The 14,494-nt window shown below is 57.6% G+C and overlaps 1 protein-coding gene across 2 annotated transcripts in view; it reads left to right on the plus strand.

The window, feature by feature from the left end:
* GPAT4 (glycerol-3-phosphate acyltransferase 4) overlaps nt 1-13,630 on the plus strand; it is a 33,538-nt gene extending 19,908 nt beyond the window's left edge. Inside the window, exons 3-13 of one of the 2 annotated variants that reach the window (XM_043454016.1) lie at nt 4,710-4,779; nt 4,909-5,209; nt 5,870-5,944; nt 7,014-7,103; nt 7,229-7,322; nt 7,971-8,086; nt 8,852-8,907; nt 9,391-9,476; nt 12,540-12,668; nt 12,753-12,832; nt 13,011-13,630. In XM_043454016.1, the coding sequence (XP_043309951.1) occupies nt 4,725-4,779; nt 4,909-5,209; nt 5,870-5,944; nt 7,014-7,103; nt 7,229-7,322; nt 7,971-8,086; nt 8,852-8,907; nt 9,391-9,476; nt 12,540-12,668; nt 12,753-12,832; nt 13,011-13,119 (1,191 nt within the window). In that variant the 5' untranslated portion in view covers nt 4,710-4,724 and the 3' untranslated portion in view covers nt 13,120-13,630. Of the gene's footprint in view, nt 1-4,709; nt 4,780-4,908; nt 5,210-5,869; nt 5,945-5,971; nt 6,470-7,013; nt 7,104-7,228; nt 7,323-7,970; nt 8,087-8,851; nt 8,908-9,390; nt 9,477-12,539; nt 12,669-12,752; nt 12,833-13,010 lie in introns of those variants that run through there. The other variant, XM_043454017.1, reaches the window with a different exon arrangement.
* The last annotated feature ends 864 nt before the right edge of the window (nt 13,631-14,494 follow it).

A 14,494-nucleotide genomic window follows, 5' to 3' on the forward strand; every position in this document is an offset into this window, starting at 1 on the left:
GTGCGCGCGCGCTCACCCTCATTGGTGACCTCTAGATTTCAGGTTTCAGGATCTCAGTTTGTACCTCGAATTTCCTGGAGGTGTGTGTCCGGCACTCGGACGGTTCTGGGTATCCCATGGCTCCTGTCCTGCTGAGCTTCCTGGATGATGAGCCCAAGTAAGGCTGTGAGCCCAAGTAAGGGGTGGGTGAGGAAGGGCTGATGCCTGCCAGCAGGGGCAGCAGGTGGTTCTGCAAGAGTGGTCCTTTCTCACCATCTGAGCAGGGTTGTTGCTCTGATTTGACCTTGGTGGACATTAAGAACTGAATGCCATTTTTATCAGCAGTAGTATGAGATGCAAGTTGGATTTGGCCAAACTGACTTTGGATCTTGGAAATACATCTGAGTATCCATGTATACATCTAAAATACACCTAAACTTGTGGGCGCTTTTAATAAAGACAGCACCTTTAGTTTGCCTTTTTTGTCATCTTCATCCCGTCATAAACTGATTTTTGCAATTGGAAGGAGGCTTAGGGATCATCTTCATTTCATGGGTCTCTTCCTAACTACACATCTGAATCACCTGGGGAGCACTTAAAAAGTAACTTGTTTGGGAGCACTGGACTGCCCCCTGGAAATTCTGGTTTGACTGGTTTTGGTGGGCATTTTTAAAAAGCTCCCCCCATGATTCTAACATCTACCATCATTAGGTGGAGTCTGATTGACCTCCTCGGGAGTGGGTGAATGTTTCTAACCTACAGGACGTGGTGGCCTTGGCTCTGTGTGACCTGTGAGGTTAGGGTGGGACTGACGGGACAGCTTCCATCTGACTCTGCAGACTTGCCCCTGGAGCCTGGCCGCCACGTCATGAGGAAGCCCAGGCCCCGTGTGGAGTTGCAGCTCCCAGTCCCGGGAGGCTGTGACGACAGGCTGATGGCATCAGCTGCCACCCTCGGGAGCCCGCGGGCCTTTGGGGAGTTCCAGCCCCTGTCTTCAGCCTCCACCAGTTTGCAGATTCAAAAGCAGAGTAAATGGTGGTGGTATTTTAAGCCAGTGAGTTACGGGGTGGTCTGTTCCACAGCAGTAGATAACCAGACAAATAATAATAGTTTTGTGTTACCTTTTGGTTGTGGTACTATCTTATGGCGGTTTAACAGACTGTGCATATTATTTTATGTCTGCATTTTATTTTACAATCTTATCAGCCAGTTGTTTCGCACATTTTACTAGATAACCCTCATAAAGATGAATCGAGCTGGTTGTCTGGTAGTCTGCACAGCACATACACGCGTGCCTGCGGAGGACCTGAGTCAGTGCAGCTGGTCTCCCGTCATAGCTCCCCTCTCCGCGTACCTCGGTGCTCCTGCCCGGGGCGGAGGGATGGGTGGTCGGTGTCTTTCCTCCTGGAGGACAACTTGCAGGACCTGTTAACGCTGAGTTGAAATGCTTTAGTTTTCTTGTTTGTGCTTCAGGTTTATTACACAGCACAATGGTGATGATTTTTTGGGGGTACAGTTCCTAGTGGACTTTTAACTGAGTTGAGAATGATTTAGGAAAGGAAGAGTGAAGAAAGTCTGTGTATAAAGGAGAAAGATGGAGGAGGGGGAGTGACTTGAGTTTTTTGCCCGATGTGAAAGGGATTGATCAGATCAGGTCAGAGGAGAGGAGGTGGCTGTAATGTGCTTTGACATCGGGCTCCACAGCAGAACTGGTTGGAAACCGGTGATGGAGGTGAGGAGGTCGAAGAGACAGGACAGGCGGCGGCATTGTGGCGGGTCGGCGCGGCCCTTTTGAGGGTTTTCTTACCAACTGTGAAACTTGACCTAAGTCCTCAGAGTCTCCAGTCTGCTTCCCCCAGGGAGTGGGGGCGGTCATGCCTGCTTCACGAGGTGCAGGTCCAGAAGGGGATGTGCGTCAGCGGCACCCCTTCCCGCCCCCGTGGGAAGGGGGATCCCAGTGTGACTGGGAGGAAGTAGCTCAGAGGACGGACGGAAGGAGATGAGGGTGGGCTCACGGCGGGGAGGGTGCTCAGAAGTGGTTTTGGAGACCTTGATGAAGAGGAACCTTGGTCGTTGGTGAATTAAACCCAGTCCTTATTGACTGCCTACTAAGTGCCACGGGGCACTTGATCAGACTCCGCTGCACCACTGAGGCAGCTGTAGTTGAGTAGGAAAGACCGATGTCTGCCTGCAGAATTGATTCAGAATGTGACACCAGTTAAAATACGCGGGTGGGGTGAGCTCTGACTGCAGGAGTTGGGGAGTGCCATTTCATCTGAGATTTGGCCTTTGATGGGTTTACAAAGGAAGCAGCTCTCGCGGAATGCCGTGGGTGGAGGTGAGAAGGGGCAGTCTGGTGTAGACACAGTGCCTGCTTCAGGAGAGGAGAGCCCTCGGGTCCCCGGAGGGGCTGAGGTGGCTTATAAAACCGCTGTTCTTTAGCCTTTGAGAAGCCATTGAAAAGCCCCTGAAGGCTCAGGCCAGGGGATGAGACCAGAGTGTGCGTCCGTATGGCTTGGAGGGAGGAAGGAGCAGGGTGGAACCTGTTGCACCAGTGTAGGTAAGAGATGACGGCGCTGGCCTGACTCAGACAGCTGGGGAGGAAGCGTCCGGGGTGGGCGGAGAGGACTGGGTGGACAGAGGGGGGCCCGGGAGGAGGGCGGGTGAGGGGGAGCACAGTGGGGTCCAGGCGTGTGCCTTGGCCTCTCCCTCTCACACCGGATGCGAGGGTGGAGGGGCGCTGACACGTGGTCACGACCAGTAGGTGATAAGAAACGTGAGGTGTGAAGTCAGGACTGTAAATTTAATGGCAGCTACCGAGTGATTCCCTCATAGCTCAGTTGGTAAAGAATCTACCTGAATCCACTTTTATTCTGGATATCTGCACACGATAACTTCTTAAAAGGGGGGCTCAGAAGCAGGCATGTCATTCTCAGATGTTGCTGATGCCAGCACCCCCTCCCGAGTCCCTGCACTGGGCGAAGCAGCCGGTCCCAGGCAGCCCCCACCCCGCCCTCTGCCCCTGCTCTGCTGCCTGGGTCCTGAACACAGACATGTTTTGTAATGTCCCCGAAGTTTCGAAAAGCAAAGCTAGAAGTACAAAGCAGGATGGGGGATGTTTACGATGGAGCCAGAAGCCACATCGTACCAGCATCTTTCCAGTTAAAGCAGAAACCACAGGCTTCTGGAACTTTCCATCCTGAGTAGGTGCTCACAGATCTATGTCCTGGTGCTCCAGTGGCCTGAGGGTATGTGCTCCCTGCCTGTTACAGTTGAATCCGTGTGTCAGATGGAGAAGTTCTGGGCGATGGAGCTGTGTCTTTGTACCAGGCTTGCTGTGCACTCACTTGCCCCTTAATCACCTCTTCCCTAGATGGCATTCCCAGGTGGGAGTTCGTCTTCCTCCACTGCAGCAGTTATGTTTACATTTTCTTCTAGAAAAAAAGTCCTCCGTGCCAGAAGCCGTCAGGGGCTAAGAACCTGACGGGTTGTGTGAGTTTTCCGCCTCAGACCTTAGCATGGGGGACTCTAATCGGCCTGTCTTCTCTGGACCGTGACGTCTGAGAGGTTTCCACACGCGGCCAGATCGCTGATGAGGCGGACGTCCTGCTGCTCGCTCCGCCGCCCTGCTCACACTTCAGACTCTGCCAGCAGTCTCACAGAGGCTTTGGGCCGTGTGGATTCCGCTGCATCGTGGAAGGACAGGCTTCTTCTCTCCCTTGCATAACTGTGGAGACAGAAGTTTGAAAAGACACCTTTAAAATGCCGGTTCTGTGTCCTTGCTCGCCACAGTCCTGGCTTTCTGCGCTGCGTGCCCGTCCCGTCCCGTCCCATCCCGTCTGGTCCCGTCCCATCCCGGGCAGGTGGGGGCTGCTGTGCCCGCCCCTCCCTCCTGCTGGCAGGGGCCGCCCAGCCCCGGGCTCTCGTGCGGCACTTCAAAGGGTTCTGATGAAGGGCGAGAGGCTCTGGGAAGAGACTCTTCTCTGCAGTCTGTGCTGTTTCAGTCATGAGGGCCCTGAGGGCTCTGCAGTTCCCCAGAGTCTGTCACACATGGCCTCCTGTGTCCTCGTGAAGGGGAGGTTGGCCTACATCACCCACTTTTGTGGATGAAGAAGACCAGCACGATGGGATGAATCGCTGAAGGCACACAGCAGAACTCTCAAATTTGGGATTTGAACCTGGTCTTTTTTTTAACACTTTTTTTTACATTAACACTAAGCTGCTTTCAAGCTTTTTGTGTCAAGTTGTGGCGTTTCCTGTTAGAGATTACTCAGAGGGTGAATATATATTTAAATCTTTTATCAACTCAAAAGCTAAAATCGTTGTTCTCTTGGAATAGTTTGGGAGGCAGGCAGTACCTTCCCGGACACTTGGCTTGTCAGTTAGCGAAGAGCTGTTATTTGGCAGAAACGAAGGAACCAGTGGGGTCTGTGGCCGGGCAGCCGGCGGGCTCCTTCGTGACCCAGGAGGTGGGAGGGGGGCGGGGGATGGCGAGCCCCAAACTCTCCCGGCTCCTCAGTTCACAGCTCTTGACCGCCAGGGACGAGGCTCAGTCCAGATCGTCAGGGACGAGTCTGCCCAGAGGAGGGGGCTCCGAGCCTCCCCAGAGCCCGCGCTCCCGGCTGTGGTCTGATGGGGGTGACTGGGCTTGAGGCTGTCCCAGACCAGAAGTGGAGGAGCCCCCAGAGAGGGGACGGGGCTCAGCCTGTGCGTTGCTGTTCCCCCTGCAGTGGGCTACCTTGAGGATGGAGCGAGGCGCCAAGGAGAAGAACCACCAGCTCTACAAGCCCTACACCAACGGTAAGACGGGGCCTCGGGCGCCCCCTGAGCCCGCCCCGCCCCTGCTCCCTGCGTCAGGCGGGGGTCTGCCCTGAACGTTTCCGACGCCCTTCTCCTGGCCGACCACCTGACGGCGCTGTTCTCTTCCAGGAATCATTGCAAAAGACCCCACGTCACTAGAGGAAGAGATCAAAGAGATCCGCCGGAGCGGGAGCAGTAAGGCCCTGGACAACACTCCGGAGTTTGAGCTCTCGGACATTTTCTACTTCTGCCGGAAAGGAATGGAGACCATCATGGACGACGAGGTGACCAAGAGGTTCTCGGCAGAGGAGCTGGAGTCCTGGAACCTGCTGAGCAGGACCAATTACAACTTCCAGTACATCAGCCTGCGGCTCACCGTGCTGTGGGGCTTGGGCGTGCTCGTCCGCTACTGCCTCCTGCTGCCGCTCAGGTGAGGCCGGCCCTTCCCGCGCTCCCACTCCAGAGGCGGACGGGAGGGCCCTCCCCCAGCCAGGCCCTCTGGCCCTCGGAAGAGTGCCCGGGGTTGTCTGCAGAGCAGACAGAAATAAAAAACAGTTGAGTTTCTCAAAGACAGGTCGCTTGTCTGGATGGACCAAGCCCAGGGACAGGAGCACGGTGTTCTTCGGGGCCCGCCTCCCCAGGCCTGGCTGGTTCTTTCCTGCAGCTTCCTCTCCAGGACAGAGGCGGATTGATCTCCCGGGTCTCTGTGCCACGTGCTGTTCTGAGTAGGCCTTGCTGGCTGCTGGCGCCTTCAGACCCTACTTCCTGCTGCTTCACGGAGAAGCTGCGCTTCCACCAGGGCTTAAGGCCAAGGGGAAGGGTGAGGCCGCAAGACAGCAGGTGGCTGAGGGCAGCACGGCTGGCCGTCGGCTGTACTGTCCTTCTGGCCGCTGCCGCTGCCCGAGGAGAGGCTGTCTGTCGGCTGAGAGCCAAGTCCATGGTGCCCGTCACGGGGCAGCAAGCGACCCCGGTTCTGATCTTGCTGGGAGTCCTGTGGGGCCAGCGAGCACATCTGCCTTTCTCACACATTCAGGCCTACACTCGGGGCAGGGATTTGTCTGCTGTGTTGTAACCTGTCTTTTCGTTACAGGGTAGCTCTCGCCTTCACGGGGATCAGCCTCCTGGTGGTGGGCACAACGATGGTGGGGTACCTGCCAAACGGGCGGTGAGCAGAGCGTGGGCCTGGGACTCTGGGTACCGCAGGGGGAAGGGGCGCGGCCCAAACCACAGGCTCTTAGATGGAGTCAGTAACTCTGACGAGGCAGCAAAGCTTTTTCCCCCTCACTTATCTTATCTGTGACTGTTCTTTTTGCCCTCCAGCCCTCGCATTCTTCCATTTTTAAAGACAAAACAGAGAAACCACAAAATGGTAGTGTCCAGGGCTAGCAGGCTTTACAAAGCAAGTAGTTGGCTTTTGAGCATTCTACTGTGTTGATGAATTGTTGAGAGGGTAAGAAGTGTAAGTAGGTAGGTCCTTTTTGTTTGCCTTTTCCTTTTTTTTCTTTTTTTAAAGAAATGGGCTCCTTCCGGGAAGTTCTGGGGTTGGCAAACCTGTTCTGCCCCAGTTGGTGGGGAGGTTTGACTCTCTGGCTCCACCTGCCTCTGTCCGTCACTGGCAAGGAATGTAGGGGACTCACCTTTGCTGGAAATTCTCGGGCTGAGAATTCTGAGTCCATCACCCGCGATGAATGTGAGCCGTCCTCATCATTTCTTCCTTTGTCTGTAGAGAGAAAGATGCTAATGCTTACTGTAGACACTAATAAGCACAAACATACGTGTATATGCAGTTGTGGAGGGCGCAGGCAGTGATGGTTAGATGGTCAGACCTGGCGCCCTTTGCTGACTCCTGTGTGCGTGTAAGGTAAAAGCAGAGCGCTCTCTCCCATAGGCAGTGATGGTTAGGTGGTCAGACCTGGCGCCCTTTGCTGACTCCTGTGTGCGTGTAAGGTAAAAGCAGAGCGCTCTCTCCCGTCGGCAGTGATGGTTAGGTGGTCAGACCTGGCGCCCTTTGCTGACTCCTGTGTGCGTGTAAGGTAAAAGCAGAGCGCTCTCTCCCGTAGGCAGTGATGGTTAGGTGGTCAGACCTGGCGCCCTTTGCTGACTCCTGTGTGCGGGTAAGGTAAAAGCAGAGCGCTCTCTCCCGTAGGCAGTGATGGTTAGGTGGTCAGACCTGGCGCCCTTTGCTGACTCCTGTGTGCGTGTAAGGTAAAAGCAGAGCTCTCTCCTGTTGTCAGGTTCAAGGAGTTCCTGAGCAAGCACGTTCACCTCATGTGCTACCGGATCTGCGTGCGCGCGCTGACGGCCATCATCACCTACCACGACAGGTGAGGGTCCTCGGGGGCTTGGGGTGCCTTGGGGGCTGGCGCTGCCAGGACTCAGGGGGCTCCAGCCGCTGCCAGACGCGCAGATGCATCGTCTCATGCCGATTTCCATTGTACCTTGTGAGCAGGAAGAATCGGCCTAGAAACGGCGGCATCTGCGTGGCCAACCACACGTCTCCCATTGACGTCATCATCCTGGCCAGCGACGGCTATTACGCCATGGTAAGGCCTCCCTCAGATTCCTCTAGCTGGTCAGGGCTGGGAGCTTTTCTCCAGGGGGTGAGCGGGTGAGCGTGCTTTCAGACTCGGGCCCCAGCCTAGGCTGTCGCCTTGGTTTCCATGGCCTCGGGGGCTCCCTGGGACCTGGGTGCTGTGAGCGGAGTGGCTGAGCACGTGGGGAAAGTGTCGGTGGGCAGCGGAGAGGGTGCTGAAGGTGGGGAGGGGGGTTTTCTTTTTTTCTCCCGGACTTTAAACTTATTTTGTGTTGGGGTGTAGTTGACGAACAGTGTTGCGGTTCTTTCAGGTGAACGGTGAAGGGACTCAGCCATAGGTATACATGTATCCATCCTCCCCCAAGCCCCCAGAGAGGGCGATTTGAAGGGGCGGGGCGAAGAGGCCTTGGAGAATCCGCCCGGGGAGGGAGGGCATTTGGACACGGGGGATTCTGCTTCACGGTTCTTTGTAGGGTTTTTAGTAGCACATCTCTGGTATCACAGATTAGAAGGAGAATTTAAATTCAGAGAATCTAATGGTGGTTTCTGAACAGTGGGGAACCTCTGGTTACCAGCAAAGCGTAGGGGGCTGGAGGTTGGGAACCGGGGACTTTGTATGAGGATGGGCCCGCTCCCCTTGCCCTTCCTCTGCGAGCAGGTGGGACAGGTGCACGGCGGCCTCATGGGGGTCATCCAGAGAGCCATGGTCAAGGCCTGCCCCCACGTCTGGTTCGAGCGCTCCGAGGTGAAGGACCGCCACCTGGTGGCCAGAAGGTAACCGAGCGACACGCAGAGTCTGATTTTAGGGGAAGTCTTGCCTCCAGCCTTCTCCCCTGAGCCCAGCCCAGCCGCTTCCATATCTGAACTGTGGAATGTAGAGAGTATGAAAACTCTAGTCTTAACAAGTTAGTAGTGTTTTTAACCTTTTTAAATTTAATTCCTTGAACCCATTGTCATGAACAACTTAGGAACTTTTAACGTGATTTCAAATCTCAAAATGAGTTCACTGTCACACGTGAAAGCACACTTAGAGCAATAGAATAAAGCGCAGCTCAGTTTTCAAGGAAAATTAAAGGCAGACGTGGCGCAGGTGATGGTGAGAGCGTTGCCGTAACTGGAGAGGAGTTGAGGCTCCCGAGACCCGCTCCCCAGGGCCAGTGGGCTGCCCTGAGTTCCCTGCACTATGTCTCGGGGCTGCAGGCCCACCCAGCACAGCCCTAGGAAGTCCCCGCAAGCATTTCTCGAGGCTGCTCTGTGGTGGGTGAGCCCGTTAGGCAGTCCCGGATCAGAGCCGCAGCCTCTACACTCAGACTCCTGCGCTTCACTTAACAGCTGTTCATTTAAAGAGTAATCAACCCGGGTTCCCTGTCCTGAGGCCTATTGTCTGTTAGAACGTGGGTTTATAAAAGAGTTGTATGCATTAGCCTGCCTTCATACCACACCCACCCAGCGTCACATCCAGACAGGGTATTGACAGACGCATGGATGGTGATGGACGTGAGACTGTCTGACCCTCCCTTCCATTTCTCTCTTCTGCAGGCTGACCGAGCACGTGCAGGATAAAAGCAAGTTGCCCATCCTCATCTTTCCAGAGGGTAAGCTGCTGTGTGGGGAGGCCGTGCAGGCAGGGGAATCCAGGGTTGCATTGGAGGAACCTGTCTTCCCCACCTCAGGTGGGGGCCCTTTAGGCTGGTCCTGGAGCTGGAAGCCCAGGGGACTCAGCGTGGACTGCGAGTGCTGTTGCGTGGCCTCCCCAGTGCGGGAGCGCCTCCTGCGTCTTTGCCCACAGGCTGCCTGAGCTTGTGGCACAGTCCTTCCCGACTCGGCGGGGGCTCTGGCCTCCCCTCTGGGCTCCATGGGACCCCGGGAGGTGGTCCTGTAAGAAGAGAAGAGGATGCAGTGCACGGGTCTGCTCATGTCTTTCCAGCGTGTGTTCTCGAGCTGGGCAGATGACAGGCTTATCCTCTCAGAAGAGCTGTCAGAAGGACTTTTATTATTATATTTAATCTATAAACTATTACTAGTCTCTGGGGTAAAGGACCAAAAGGAAAAGCATTTTACCCTCTTTTGCATTTTAGGAACCTGCATCAATAACACATCAGTGATGATGTTCAAAAAGGGAAGTTTTGAAATTGGAGCCACAGTTTACCCCGTTGCTATCAAGGTAGGAGCCCTCCGAGGGCCAGTGGTCATCGCCGCAGCTGCCGCGGAGGATGGGCGACTCCAGCCTGCACTGCAGAGCCTTCGGGGCTCGGCAGATCTCCCCACGTGTTCCTCTCTGTTCATAAACCCAACAGCTCGGAAGGCACTCCACCTGAAGGGGGCTTCCTGTGGGGCGGGGACGCCCGGGGGATCTGTGCGTTTGCTTGGAGGTGCGGGTGGGTGGGCACAGGACGTGTGTCCTTGTCACTGGAGAAGGAAACGGTGCCTCTGCTTTGGCTCACGTGGCCGCTCGGGAAAACAAAGGGACCTTAGAAGCCGTCCTGTCTGCCCCACTTGCAGGAGCTTGAACCTCTGACTGTTCAGACTCGCTTAGAAATACGGGGTGCACTTTGCCGGGTTCCCTTTTTCCTCCTTCCTCTCTCTCCCTTCGTATTCATCTGCTCTTATAAATAGATGCACGTTATTATTGCTAAAAGAATGCTGTTACTCACATTACTATCTCTAAAAATACACAGCTTTTGTCACTACTTTTAAAGTATTTCGGTTGACAAATCAGGGCAAGGGTAAGCTTGAGTCAGAGTGGTGGTTAGAATTTCGCATGCCTCGGTTGTCTGCAGAGGCTTCTGATGGAATGGTCCTTGTTTTCACTGGCAACAGCTGGGGAGGCGGCATTCCCCTGGGGAAAGTGCAGGCTCCCAGGCCATGGCGCTTTCTCAGGGAGGCGACAGGCCAGGGCTGGCGGGGGATGAGCGGCTGCAGGGTAGCTAGCGGGTTCCTGGGCTGCCGGGGGGTTGTTGAGGTTGCTGGTCTGGAGGAACAGGGGAGGCTCTGTCCACAGGGTCTGCCGTGGTGTGAGAATGGGGAGCGATGGTGTGGCACGCGTGTCGTCCCGCAGTGTAACGTCCTGGGGCTCAGGGCCTCCCCCTGGGTGTCTGTTAAAAACCAGCTGCTGCACAGAAGCCCCCTTCCTCGCTCCAGCGTTGGGTGTGTGTTTCCGGTTGCTCTGTGTGCAGGCTTTCTCTGGTTGTGGTGAGCTGGGGCTCCTCTTCATGCGGTGAGCAGGCTTCTCACTGCAGCGGCCTCTTAACTGCGAGCGCAGGCTCTAGGCACACGGGTGCAGTGGTGGAGGCTCCTGGGCTTAGTTGCCCCGTGGCACTTGGGATCCTCCCGGACCACAGAAGTGAAGCCTGTGTCCCCTGCGTTGGCAGGTGATTCTTACCCACGGTGCCTGGAAGCTCTGGCGTTGGGTCTTCGCATCAGCTGGTGGGGCTGTGAGCATGCCCGTTGCTGAGCCCCACACCCAGAGTTTCAGAACTTGCATTTCGACCCCATCGCGGGTGCTGCTGGTGTTGCTGCCCAGGAATCTCAGTAGGAAGCTGCTCTTGGCATTTTCAGAGCGTGCACCCTTGGACAGCTACAACCTCTCTGGAAAACGGGCATGGCCATTTTCCTTCCGTCCAAGGCTGAGGAAAGCCCACATATGATTAAGAACTTCTGCCTCCCAAGTAGTTTTCTAGTTTTTGTGAAGCCGTCATTGGTAACCAAACTTGCATAACCTCAGCGGTTTGCAAGCTCTCACTGCATTTCCACCAAAAGTAAGCCGTTGTCTGATCTGGAGGAATGTATTGCTGATCTGAGCGTTGGCCTTGCTTTTCTCTCCACGGTGCCTGCCCAGCGGGGAACAGAGGCTCAGGCCTCAGCAGAGGGCTCTCACACGTGAGGTCAGGTTTCTCTCCAGTCCTGCTGCGTGAGCTGTGGCAGTGTTTGCTCCCGTCCCACGCGAGCTGCGATCTGAGGCCCATTCTCCCTCGTTTACTGGTGGTGGTGTAGCGTGAACCCAGTCCGCCTTCAGGGCTCCATCTGAAGTTTCTGGTTTCCGTAAGTAAGCCTGAGTGCCTTCAGTTCTGTAGTTGGGCTTGCAGTGAGGCACAGTTCTCTAACTTTTACTCTGAGAGTCATAGAATTCAGGCTTGAAAGTCCTGGGAGAAAAGCATGCAGTTCAAACCCAGCCCCCCCGAAGCGTAAGAGGCTGCGCTTGGGCGTCTCAGCCGGTGTCCCTTCCCGAGGACTCGGGGGGCAGGGGGGTGGCCGCCGAGTCTCGGGTCGTCTCTGGTTTTCCGCTCGGGTCCTGGGTGCTTGCGCTGCAGTCACTCTCCGTCTCGCGTCACGTCTGGGAAAGCCCCAGATCCCGTGGCGGCTCAGCCCTGGTCCTTCTCAGGCCTTCTGGAGGACGTGGCCTGCTTGCTGCCTCTTGTGTCACCTCCTTGCCCCTCCGCGCTCGTGTTTGGGAGAAAGAAGGTGGGTCACAGTGGGGGCCGCGTTGCCCACGACATGTCCCTTGCCGGGGCCTCCACCAGAGGGCCGGGCAGGGCACAGCGTCCAACGGGCACTCCCCCGGGAAAGGCCTCTGTGCCCGCACGGCCTCTGTGGCTTCTCACGGTCCACGAGCCCCGTGAAGGGTAGGACAGAAGCAGAGCTCCCTCGTCTTATGCTCCCGGGTCTGGGCCCCACAGGTGGGCCTTGAAGGCTGGCCGTCATGTAAGGAGGTCTCTCTCTCTCTGGGGAGCTGCGTGTCGAAGTGCTTGTGGGTGTGTGACGTGCTGGGAGTGGGTTGCAGGAGCGAGTGTGGGGACTCTGGTGGTGGTTGGCTCGGGGCTGGGTCTATGGAGCCGCGGTCCCATCCTCTGTGCGCGGGTCGGCTTGAGGACGGAAAGAGTAGATGCCAGATGCCCGTGGGGGAGATGGGACGCAGTGGGGGAGGGCCACCTCCCTGCTCTGCCGAGGAGGCAGACGCCCCTGGAGGCCAGCGGTGCCCAGGGTGCGCTTCCTGGGGAGTGTTCGGGTCGTGAGGCGGAGAGCCGTGTCCTCGTGCTGACCTTGCCCCTGGGTGGGGCGGTGTTGGGAAAGGTTGCTGTTCACACACACAGACACACACACAGCTGATCCATACAAACACACATGCACACATGGAGAGCCGTGTTGACACTGCTGACGCACACACACTGTTGACACGTTTTTGCACGCGTGTACACACACACCCGCCCCCTGCCCTGTCGCCCCGCAGTACGACCCGCAGTTCGGGGATGCCTTCTGGAACAGCAGCAAGTACGGGATGGTGACCTACCTGCTCAGGATGATGACCAGCTGGGCCATCGTCTGCAGCGTGTGGTACCTGCCCCCGATGACCAGACAGGTGGGTGCCCAGCCTGCGCCTGGGGCCCCCCGCGCTCTGTGCCCCGCGCCCGGCTCGGGGGCTGGCACGTGTCCTCTCTTGCAGGCGGAGGAGGACGCGGTCCAGTTTGCCAACAGGGTGAAGTCCGCCATCGCCAGGCAGGGCGGCCTGGTGGACCTGCTGTGGTGAGTCAGGCCTGGCTCTGCCCGCTGGGTCTGGGGACCGGCTTTCTGAGCCGGGTGCTGCTGGGTCGACTACGTCCACTCAGACGCCCGCACCCTGGGTGTGGGGGCGCACAGCCGGCGAGGGGCAGGGTGGGCGCGGGCTGTTGCTTGGCCCCCAGCCCTGCCGTGCTCTCGCCAGGGACGGCGGCCTGAAGCGGGAGAAGGTGAAGGACACGTTCAAGGAGGAGCAGCAGAAACTGTACAGCAAGATGATCGTCGGCAACCACGAGGACCGGAGCCGGTCCTGAGCCCCGCCGCCGCTCGGCCGCCCTGGGTCCAGCCGCCTCCGTGTCCCTTTCCGCCGAGTCCTCTGGAGGAAGGCCATTAAAGTCCCTCCCCACCGAGCCAGAGCAGCCTGAGTGCTGGGTGGAAGCCCGCGTCCCCTCAGGGCCTGGGCGCCGTCTGTCTGAGGCCCGTGTGCAGGGGACCTGGCCGGCCAGCACTGCCCCAGGAGGGCCCGGCCTCGGGGCAGACTCACGGGAGAGACTGTGACTGCAGGCCCCGGGGAGTGCCGTTCTCCCCGAGGGGCCGGTGTGGCCGTGGCTCGGCCCCCCGCTCAGCCGCGGCGCCACGCTCGTCTGTCCCCAGTGTGGGGGGTGGGGACACCTGCCTCCCCGGGTTGTTGTGAGGGAAGGGCGGCCAGCCCAGCGTGGTGGTGCAGGGCCGGGGGCGGGCGGGCGGGCGAGGGAGAGCCAGAGCCGGCAGGGGCTTGGGCTCTGTTCCTGTGAGTCAATAAAGTTGTCTTTGGTGGTGACTGAATCGCGGGGTTTCTCCCTTCACGCTCTCTCCCCCGGCTGTGACCCTGAGCAGTGGGTTTCTCACCAGCGTTACGATCCGCTGAGTTAACCTACACGGGGGCTTGGCTTCCAGGATGGGGGCTTGTGGCGTTGGGAAGAAGGTGAAGCCCCCTCTCAGATGTCCGCACGTCTCTGGGTGACTTGGAGGCCCCAGCACTGTTGAGATGGCGTTTCCCCCCACGTGGGTGCCGCGGGGTTGAAAGCGTGTGACATTGGGGGGTAAGTAGGAGTTGATCTGGAAGTACGGGTGGGGGGATCCATGCAGAGACCTGGGGGCCAGGCGGGAGCCGGGGCGGGCAGGCATATGGTGCCCCGCGGGCTTCATGCAGCCAGAAGGAAGCTGTTGGTCTCCCTTGCCCGCCTGTGCTCACTGGAAGGCAGGTCCAAAGCCAGGCCCCTTCCCGGTGTCCAGCTCCAGGCTTGACTGGATTCAGAGCTCTTAGGAGAGAACTGCCCCTCCCCCTAACTCGTCCGTCTGTCCGTGCATCCATCCGTCCCCCCGCACTGGCACAGCAGCCCCCACGCTTGGGCGTCTTGCGGCAGCTGTGGGATGTGTCACTGGCCGAGCCGTCCTCTGGATTCGACGTGGGCAGGTGGTGGCCATGGAGCCCGACTCAGGGACTCCTGACTGACAGCGGCACTTCCTGGGACCTCAGTCTGACTCACAGCCTAGCCGCCCCCTTCCCCCCCCGCCCCCAACAGTCTCCTGTCTCCTCCCACACATCCCCCGCCCACCAGCGAGGAATTCTCTTTCTACTCTAGTCTTCTCAAACCAAAACACTGTTAGGACAGTAAGAGCGTCCTCTTATGAACTGTTTTACAAAAC

This window comes from Cervus canadensis, chromosome 31 (assembly GCF_019320065.1).
Source record: "Cervus canadensis isolate Bull #8, Minnesota chromosome 31, ASM1932006v1, whole genome shotgun sequence".
NCBI classification, from domain to species: domain Eukaryota; kingdom Metazoa; phylum Chordata; class Mammalia; order Artiodactyla; family Cervidae; genus Cervus; species Cervus canadensis.